Source organism: Scylla paramamosain, chromosome 8 (assembly GCF_035594125.1).
Source record: "Scylla paramamosain isolate STU-SP2022 chromosome 8, ASM3559412v1, whole genome shotgun sequence".
NCBI lineage: Eukaryota > Metazoa > Arthropoda > Malacostraca > Decapoda > Portunidae > Scylla > Scylla paramamosain.
This window is the reverse complement of record NC_087158.1, coordinates 21,954,540-21,963,992: the sequence shown is the minus strand read 5'-3', so window position 1 is coordinate 21,963,992 and position 9,453 is coordinate 21,954,540. Positions and strand designations below refer to the sequence as shown.

At 44.0% G+C, this 9,453-nt stretch overlaps 1 protein-coding gene across 3 annotated transcripts in view; it reads right to left on the bottom strand.

Moving 5' to 3' along the window:
* Window positions 1-922: 922 nt before the first annotated feature.
* LOC135102958 (monocarboxylate transporter 5-like) overlaps window positions 923-9,453 on the bottom strand; it is a 10,469-nt gene continuing 1,938 nt past the window's right edge. For all 3 annotated transcript variants that reach the window (XM_064008701.1, XM_064008702.1, XM_064008700.1), the window contains exons 2-11: window positions 7,572-7,797; window positions 5,726-5,852; window positions 4,595-4,738; window positions 4,324-4,431; window positions 4,051-4,187; window positions 3,508-3,930; window positions 2,822-3,004; window positions 2,446-2,548; window positions 1,742-1,933; window positions 923-1,536 (exon numbers count right to left, since the gene is read on the bottom strand). In XM_064008701.1, coding sequence (XP_063864771.1) covers window positions 1,388-1,536; window positions 1,742-1,933; window positions 2,446-2,548; window positions 2,822-3,004; window positions 3,508-3,930; window positions 4,051-4,187; window positions 4,324-4,431; window positions 4,595-4,738; window positions 5,726-5,852; window positions 7,572-7,736 — 1,731 coding nt within the window. In that variant the 5' untranslated portion in view covers window positions 7,737-7,797 and the 3' untranslated portion in view covers window positions 923-1,387. The remainder of the gene's footprint in view (window positions 1,537-1,741; window positions 1,934-2,445; window positions 2,549-2,821; window positions 3,005-3,507; window positions 3,931-4,050; window positions 4,188-4,323; window positions 4,432-4,594; window positions 4,739-5,725; window positions 5,853-7,571; window positions 7,798-9,453) is intronic.

Below are 9,453 nucleotides of genomic sequence, written 5' to 3'. Positions count from 1 at the left end.
ACATACTGGTGCTAGTGCACGGACAATACAGTGTTGCTGCCAACGTAACAGGAGACCATTATTAAGAAATCAGGGATTTTAAATAAGTTTTACTTTTTGCCAGAAATATGGCATCTAAATAAAGGAGCAAAACCGAATTATCTGTTGCAAGTGGAGGAACAGGCGACGCCGAGCCGGTGCAAGTGTTTGTGTTGACGGTGAAGCACTGCACGCACCCTGCACGTGCGGCGGATCAGGGTCGTCATCCTGCAAATTGCAGAACATTCACGCTTACGGTAGACAAACGCTTTACCGATCAGGTCATGATGATCATCAAGGCCTGAGTAGATTCTTTTTAATCGGCCTTGACTGTCTTGTTACTACACGTGCATCGTACAAGCTTACGTAATTCAAGAAAGCACAACAGACAAATACTTGTTCTCAAGAAAAGTGTCAGCACCTCTTGGGAACGAAAATGAAGGCAGTAATAATTTCTCCGATGCCTTCCCACTTTATTGATTTGTGAAGCGATACCGTAGGGAAGCATCTTCTTACTTTGTGTTCTCCGGCTGTTGTTTTGTTTGGCCTTCATCATCGGCGTAGGAGTGCCATTGTATAGCTGCGCATGGACACTTGGCAGTATTTCGAATATTGCCTCTAATGTTGATTTGCTGACTTAAAGTAAGGATTTTATTACGGCTGTTGATGAATGCTGTGCCTGTTTCTTGCTGGTGCTTTTTAATGAGGATGACGGTGTTGTTGTTGTTGTTGCTGTTGTTGTTGTTGTTGTTGTTGTTGTTGTTGTTGTTGTTGTTGTTGTTTCTTGATAGTAGTAATGGTGGTGATGATGTTATTAATGATTTTTTTATTTATTGTTATTGTTAATGATGAAGCTGGTGTGGATGATGTTAACATTATTGTTGAAAGAAAATAAAGAAGGATCATTAAGAAAATTAGGATTTATTAGAGTTGCATAATTTATGTACATTATTTATTCAGACAGATCTATCGCTAAATAGAGTAAATGTAAATTAAGATTGATAACTCGGAACCTATATAAAAAAAAAAGTTCTGATAAATACAAAAGCGGCCAAACAGAAACACTGGCCGTAGCTGAAGACAGAACTAATTTTTCTCAACACCTTTCCGTCTGGTGTTTGTGAAGCGTGGCAACAGATGTTCGCAGCATGTAACACCTGCACCCATCATCAATGTGACTGTGTACATATGTGCGTCCCTCGTGCTTTTCTATCCCTACCTTATGCACCTGGCCAGCAATTCCAAACCTCCATTGTGATATAACAATTCCGTCCACACATTTCCTGATTATAGACTGTACTGGGAGAATACTGACTGCACCAGGGGATTGGGTGAGGGAGGAGGGAGAGAGGGGCAGGAGCGGGAGGTGTTACGTGGTGTGGGCTGGTATTTTCCTGTATTTGCTTTCGAAGGTCTTGTAGCAGTGCCAGGAGATCCAGACCGAGGCAGAGACGGCGAAGACGACAGTGATCCAGTAGAAGGAGACAGCGTAGCTGCCGAAGTAGTCCCGAAGCAACCCTGAGAATTTATGATAAGGTGGTTGTGCGTGCGTGCGTGCGTGTGTGTGTGTGTGTGTGTGTGTGTGTGTGTGTGTGTGTGTGTGTGTGTGTGTGTGTGTGTGTGTGTGTGTGTGTGTGTGTAAAATATACATTGTTTTTGCGTACTAACTCAGCACACACACACACACACACACACACACACACACACACACACCAAGCCTCACCTGCAGTAATGCCGACCACCACCATGATGACACCGTTAAACAGGAAAGAGAAGCCGATAACTTGCGCATACCTGTCGGCTCCCAGGTACTTAACAATGACGTGAATGGAGTTAACTTGGATCATGCTCATAGCCACGCCCTTCACCGCCACGCAGGTCACGATCCACTCATAGCTGGGTATCATCGTCAGAACTGCAGAGAAGGGGCAAGCATTGGTCAACCAGACATGACTGATGACAGCTGAAGGTGTACTCTCAAAGGACGCTTCTAATTACGGTGCACAGGTGTTGAGTTGTGACTATGACAACCCGCTCGCGCTTCGCTGGGTGAGTTTTACAAATGGTGTGAGAAAAAGAAAAAAAAAATGAAAGGGGGAAAAAAGCAAGAAAAGTACTAGACTTTCGCTTCACTATTTCATCTATTTTTGTTTGTTTTCTTTTATCTATTTTTATGTATGTACTACGTATTTCGGGTATACAGCAAAAAAAAAAAAATGGAGTAATGAAAAAGAAAAGTTTTTGTCTGACTTTTTGTCCGTCCGTATCTCTCTCTCTCTCTCTCTCTCTCTCTCTCTCTCTCTCTCTCTCTCTCTCTCTCTCTCTCTCTCTCTCTCTCTCTCTCTCTCTCTCTCTCCTCTCACACAATCATCTGAAAAAGTAAATGGAAGCTAAACAAAATTGGTGTCTTTGTCCACACAAACTCACATCCGACGCTGACGGTGGCGAGGACGAAGCCAAACGTGAACACCACCTCGTTGGGGAACCAAGAGAAGTCGGAGAGGAAAGCGATGCCCAGACGGAACACCACCTGTAGGTAAGGGAGGTGGCAAACATAAGGAAAGCAAGCGACCTAAACAGGCACTGTAGTCAGCGGCAAGGCTACTGAAGAGTGTGAAGGAGTGAGGAAGACATGTGGACACCAAGTAACATCTGTGAGTCTATTACTGCTCCTTCATTCCTCACACATACACACACACACTCTCTCTCTCTCTCTCTCCCTCATGATGCAGCACATTATTACTTCCCTCTGTGTGAGAACAAAAGGGAAACATTTGGCAGGACATTTAGCAGTCTGTCTCACCTCCATGATGCTGAAGACGGAGATGGCAAAGGCACTCTGGTAGTGGGAAAAGCCGAGGCTGAGGATGTAGCCGGGAAGGGCGTACATGAGGTTGACGTAGGAGGCGATGGCGAAACTGTTGGGCCACGCGATTAGGTGGAAGTAAGGCTCCCGCAGCAACCCATAATCAAGCAGACGGAACACCTGAAGGGACGGAATGTAATGTTACTCCATGCGTGTGTGTGTGTGTGTGTGTGTGTGTGTGTGTGTGTGTGTGTGTGTCTGTGTGTGTGTGTGTGTGTGTCTGTGTGTGTGTATGTGTGTGTGTGTGTCTGTGTGTGTGTGTGTGTCTGTGTGTGTGCGTGTGTGTGTGTGTGTGTGTGTGTGTGTGTGTGTGTGTGTGTGTGTGTCTGTGTGTGTGTGTGTGTGTGTGTGTGTGTGTGTGTGTGTGTGTGTGTGTGTGTGTGTGTGTGTGTGTGTGTGTGTGTGAATGAATTATTCACGCTGCGACACAGCAAACCGCTCCCTTACAAAAAAAAAATAAAAAAAGAAGAACAAAGTTCATAGTGACCGGTTTCTTGGGCAAGACTGAGATTACTTACATACCACAGACGGGGACAGTGAGGTCACAATCCCTAGGCTTACATCCGGTACCTATCTACTGCTCAGTGAGTAGGGGCTGTACATTAAGAGGTTTGCTTCATCACCTTGAATAAGAAGAAATCAGAGCAGCAAGAGCTATTCTCCTCATCGTCATCGTCGTCAATTTTTTTCTCCTCAACGGGAGTCAGCATCGGGAGGGAGCCATACAACGACGCAGCAGAGTCCATCCTGATGATGTTGAGTTTCAAGTCTACTTTGTCTCCTTTGTTATGTGTCTCCGACGTACTCCTGGAGAAGAGCACCACCTCGTCGTCCCTGCTGCATGGCTGGGGCATCTGAGGTGTCGTTGGCATTACGAAGATTACGTTGTCATCTTCCTCCTCATCAACATTGACCCGTCTGGCGGCTGCACCAGTTGTGCGTTTGCTGGTCGCAACCTCACGAGGCTCCGCTTCATTGGCCGCCGTCCTGGTGCTTGGCGGCCTCCACTGCAGTTCATTTTCTTCCGAGTCATTTGGATCTGGAATCTTGAAATTGCAAGCAGTGGTAAGGTAAGACCAACATAGCTCGTCTGTTATTGCCAATAAAAGTGTTGACAGTGTATGTGCAAGTGCCGCGTCCGATGTGAAGTGCAAAAGAGGGCTTACCAAATGCCATTCTGCTGGCTGGTAGAGCATCCCAGAGATGCAGGTGTGAAGGCAGAGCGCGCCAACCATCAGGCACGCCCATCTGTACCCGTACTGTTCCAGCAGCAGGCGGACCAACGGAGCCATCACGATCTTTCCTGTAGAAGAAAAATAACTGCTTCAAGTTAAGTGTATAGCTTAAAAGTACTCTTTGAAGTATTGGAAATTTTAGGTTGGTATATTTTACAATTAAAGAGAAAATTATCCATACCGGATCGCATTTTCAGCACATACCCAAAGCAGATGCCGAGACTACGAATCCGTTAGCCAGTCCCTTCCTCTTGTCAAAGTACTTGGGTATGAGGACAACCCCGAAGAAGGCGCAGAGAGGACTCGAGATCCCTGTGAACGATAAAAGGAAAACAATGGAGAGAAAGAATATTGAAATCACGTTTGGAATTAAAGAATAATAAGTTTTGAAATATTTCATTACACACCGAGATGACAAGTCACTAAGATGACAAGTCAAGACATGTCACACATCACCAAGAAGCGCGTGTCTTACCCCCGAGGATGGAATACACGAGAGTAAAAGAAATGACACTTGTTGAAAAGGCGAGCAGGACAAGGGTAAGGAAGCCCAACAGGCCTCCTAGTACCGTGAGAGAGCGAGCCCCGAACAGCTCAGCCAGGGGCGCCATGAATACCGCTGGAAGGAAGAAAGAAAGAATTACCATCAGGCTCTATGAGTTCACTTTAAGACAGAGTTTGGCCCACAAATAAAAATTCGTCTTTTCTCAGTTGTCTCCAGAACTAAGAAGGGAAAGACTAATAAAAACAGGCAAACTTCTTGTATTATAAGATCTTAAGAATATATTGTAAGAAAAACTGCAGGAAGCCACTAGGCCTACACGTGGCAGTTCCTGTAAATCCGATAACTGTGTTTTTCTTACAATACGAATCTACGACTTTCAAACAACTAGTATATTCACGTCATATTCCTCGGTAACTTTATATGAAACTCTTATCTTCTTAGATGTCATGAATAAAAAATGCGTTCATTCATCCACGAAACATGCAATAGATTGAGTTAAAGGAGCAGTGGAAATAAATACGTTCTTGATCTAGGTTAACATAAAACAGATTATGAAATTAACAACTTACAGGAGTTTTTGTGTCAAGTTACTACGAAAACATTAAGGTCTGCATTCTAAAATACTTCGGCGTCCTATCTCGAAAAATTTCTAAGCCCCTCGTGGAAATTACGGAGACTTTCATGTTTTTTTTTCTTGATCCCAGTGGTATGCATCGCCAATGAGAAAAACACCCACGAGAACTTGACTGGTCACCGTGGTCTCTGAAAATAATCATAATGAAACTCCAAAGTTTTTAAGATATGTGTTGCTGCCTTGTGGATGTTCATCTCAAATTTGGTTTGGTCACGTGGTAAGAAGAGAAGACCGGGAACCGATCAAAAGAACCTGGAGAAAACCATCTGAGGGAAAAAGATCGAGGGGAAGACAGAGTGAGATGGATGGATGGAACTGCTTTAGAATTGCAAAGGATGGGAGTCACAGAGGAAGATGCAAGGGACAGAAACAAATGGAGGAGACTCGTACATGGCGCCAACCCCCTGACTCTAGGGAAACGGCGAAAGGAGAAGTGGATATTGGTCACCTGCTCTGTGTTGGCTGACCTGCAAAACTCCAGATGGTGCTGAGGCCATTGCCGATGATGGTGAACTCTGTGGCCCCGGCACCCATCGCCTCCAGGTGGCTCTTGAACATGACTCCGTAGGCGATCGTCACAGAGGGGAAGAAAAACTGGTGGAGAAGAAAAAAAATTGCCACCTGATGTTGCCTGAAGTGTGTGTGTGTGTGTGTGTGTGTGTGTGTGTGTGTGTGTGTGTGTGTGTGTGTGTGTGTGTGTGTTAAGAAAGAGAACTAACTGAATCACAGCTCACTAAGTCAAAATTAAATGACTTTCCTACACTTGTTCTATTTATTCATCTTTTATTCGTCTATTTATTTATGTTTTCTTTTTTTTTAGATAATAATTATATTATCTCTCTCTCTCTCTCTCTCTCTCTCTCTCTCTCTCTCTCTGTAGCCTGGAGCTCAGTACCGGCTGGCTTGTAGTTCCTGTACTTTATTTTGTAGCTGGTTTCTTGTTATGTTCTTATTATGACGCGCCCCATATAAGGGTTACACTACTTTACTGTACTTTGCCATAAGTTACGTTACAAGGTTAATATTATACTTATAACATTACTTGGTAGGTGGACGGGACGAGAAGGCGAGAAGGCGAGCTACAGAGGGGTGTTTGTTTACAGGACACCACGGCCTTTATCTAGACCATCATTTTTCCCCTCAGCCAGGTCAGCGCGAGGCACGGTAAGGGTTGACATAGTTTAATGGGGGTTAAGGGGGTGAACTTGGGACATAGTTTAATGGGCGGTCAAGGGGGTGAACTTGAAGAAGAAATAAAGGGGGCTCTTCCATAGGGGCAGAGTCTTAGTGGCAGCCGTAGAGGCAAGACCTGTGTCGTTCATCACTCTCCAGCTGTGCCACTGTCATCTCACCAGTAGAGGCACTAGTTCACAAACTCTACGGGGCCCCTCTGCCGCGTTCCGTGGACATGGAGCCTGTTCTGGGATTAAGGTGATTGTGTGGCATTCATTACGTTCTACAAAGACCTTCGACTGTTCCCGCAATTGCGTATGTATTATTTACTTATGTATTAATCATATCTATCTGTATCGGTAATATACTTAGATGTTTGGGTGTTTGTTTCGGGACGATGATGTTGTATAATGTAGTGTTTACAAATATCCCTGTGAAGTGCACGGCTACATTGCATTATTGTAGGATTCCCAATTATTTCTTATCAAGTGATGTACTTATGATAACGTACAGGTTTGACCACATTCCAATAAACTGAGAAGTGAGTTTACAGTCACTCCTTTGCCACACCATAAATGCAACACATCAGTGCGTTTACTCTCTCTCTCTCTCTCTCTCTCTCTCTCATTGTGTCATAACGTGTTGTTCCCTACGTGAGGTGGTTCGATAGATCACCACGTGGCGCTGTTTCCTGGATCGCTACACTGAGGCCTGATAACGAAGTGCTGCAAAAGGGAGATGCCTGTGTGGTGGTGTGGTGCAGCATAAGTGAGGTGTGCAGTGTAGCACGAGTCGGGTGTTATGAGGTGCAGAGGTCAGGGTGTAGTGTGGTTTAGGTTAGGTTGTAGTGTGGTTTAGGTTAGGTTAGGTGAGGCTAGGTTAGATTAGGTGAGGTTGAATTAGGTTAGCTTATGTAGCTTAGGTTAGGTTAGTTTAGGTTAGGTTAGGTTATATTAGGCTAGGTTGAATTAGATTAAGTTAGATTAGTTTAGATTAGGTTAAGTTAGGTCAGTTTAGTTTAAGTTAAGTTAGGTTAGCTTGGTACAGCTGTCAGAGATGTTTTATTCTGTGTGCTGTCATAGTCGGGTTGAGTTGGGTGTCGTGATGTTGTGATGTGGTTGTGTGGTCATACGGACTCACCAGACTGATGCAGGCACCAAGCACCACCATCCACCCCCAGCCTCCGTCAGGAGGAATCATCTTTTTCTTGCTCTTGGGCATCATCCTGACGGGCGCCGGGCCTGTCATCGGCGCTCTGGGAGGTGGCCTGTTGGACACGAGCTTCTTGCTTTGCTTCCCTCCCATTTTCTCTTTTATGTTAGTGGACGGGGAAACGTCTTAATGTGGCTGTCTCGCTGTCCCTGAGCTGAAATATGAAAGGATTGCAGCATGAAAAGAAAGCTAGGAGACAATGAAGGAAAACGTACTTCCGTTTGGCCCTTACAGTGTGAGGTGTGGCAAATACTGCCTATATACTTACAAGAAAGGCGGCAAACATTTGATTTTTCGTATGTAAGAGGGCCACTGGTCAAGGACAGAACATTTTTTTGAAGAAAAAGACACACTTGAGTGCCAGTTCCCAAAGTGATGCCAAAGAGAAAAATCAAATAACAAAGGATAAGTTTTTTTAAACATCCTTCCTGAAAGAGTTCAAATCATAGGATGGAGGAAATACAGAAGCAGGCAGGGTGTTCCAGAGTTTACCAAATAAAGGGATGAATGTGTAAAAATACTGGTTAACAGTATAACAGAATAGGGGTGAGAGGAAGTTGGAAGTCTTGTGTAGCGAGGCCACGGGAGGAGGGGAATTATGTAGTAGGCAAGATCAGAGGAGCAGTTAGCGTGAAAATAGCTGAAGAAGATAGCAAGAGATGCTGCACTGCGGCGACGAGAGAGAGAGGCTGAAGACAGTCAGTTACAGGAAGGAGTTGATAAGATGAAATGCTTTTGATTCCGCCTTGTCTAAAAGAGCGGTATGAGTGGAACACGCCCCTCATACATGTAGGAGTAACTGTTTCGACAGGTGTCTACTGGCTCCTTCTTTTTTGGATGTGGCAAACGTTCTCCACACTGATACGTCACGGGAAAAAGTGACCGAATTTAAGAAAAAAATAAATAAATGAAAAAAAAGGATCCGCAAACATATCCCATTCTACTTCAAAATGTGATAGTGTGCCTTAAAAAAAAAAAAAAAATCGTTGTAACCGACATATAATTTTTCATATCTCTTTCGGACAGACAAAGATACAGGCGAAGGTGGACAAAGAGACAGGTAAACAGACAGACAAACGGATCGACAGACATGAATAAATATAATCCTCCGGCAACTTAAACGGCAAATTGAAAAAAAGACGCTGTGGGTTGGTATCTGATCCTTGCATATTATCGAGTTTTGTGAGAAATATTCCAGCCGGTCATCAGATATGAAGTAAGGAAGTAAGGAAGGTTCCCGCGTGTGATGACCTGGACCTTACGCTGAATATAACAAACATCCCTTCAAGAATAGAGTCTGGCACAAGTTTTAAGGTCAGGGAATCAAGCATGAGATCACAGTAAAAGCGTCACCTACGTAATCTAATCGCTTAATCTCTCTCACATTTCTATTGTGTATAAACCGTTGACATCATTGATATTAATATAGTATGCGTAATATTAGTATATTAGACACTACTATCAACAACATAACTGCTGCCAGAATGTATAGTTACTGTTTCTTTAATTAACAGTGAAACTGAAGAATATATAGAAACGTGTCAGTGTCATAAAAGAAGGAAGAAAAAAAAGATAAATGCTGAGTTAGAAAATGGAACAATTATTATTTCTCACAGATAAGATAACAATCATGCCTCGTGATAATTCATCGGGTGCCTCGTGATGACTGAAAACCCTCCAGCGTTAGGATCGGCGATCGCTTTCCAGTGGAAGGAGAGTCAGATGCAGCAAAACCTCTGCTACTCTTGTTCCATATATTCAGTAGCGTAGGCTGATGTTCTCCCGTGGCTAGTTAAACCCCCTCAAAACT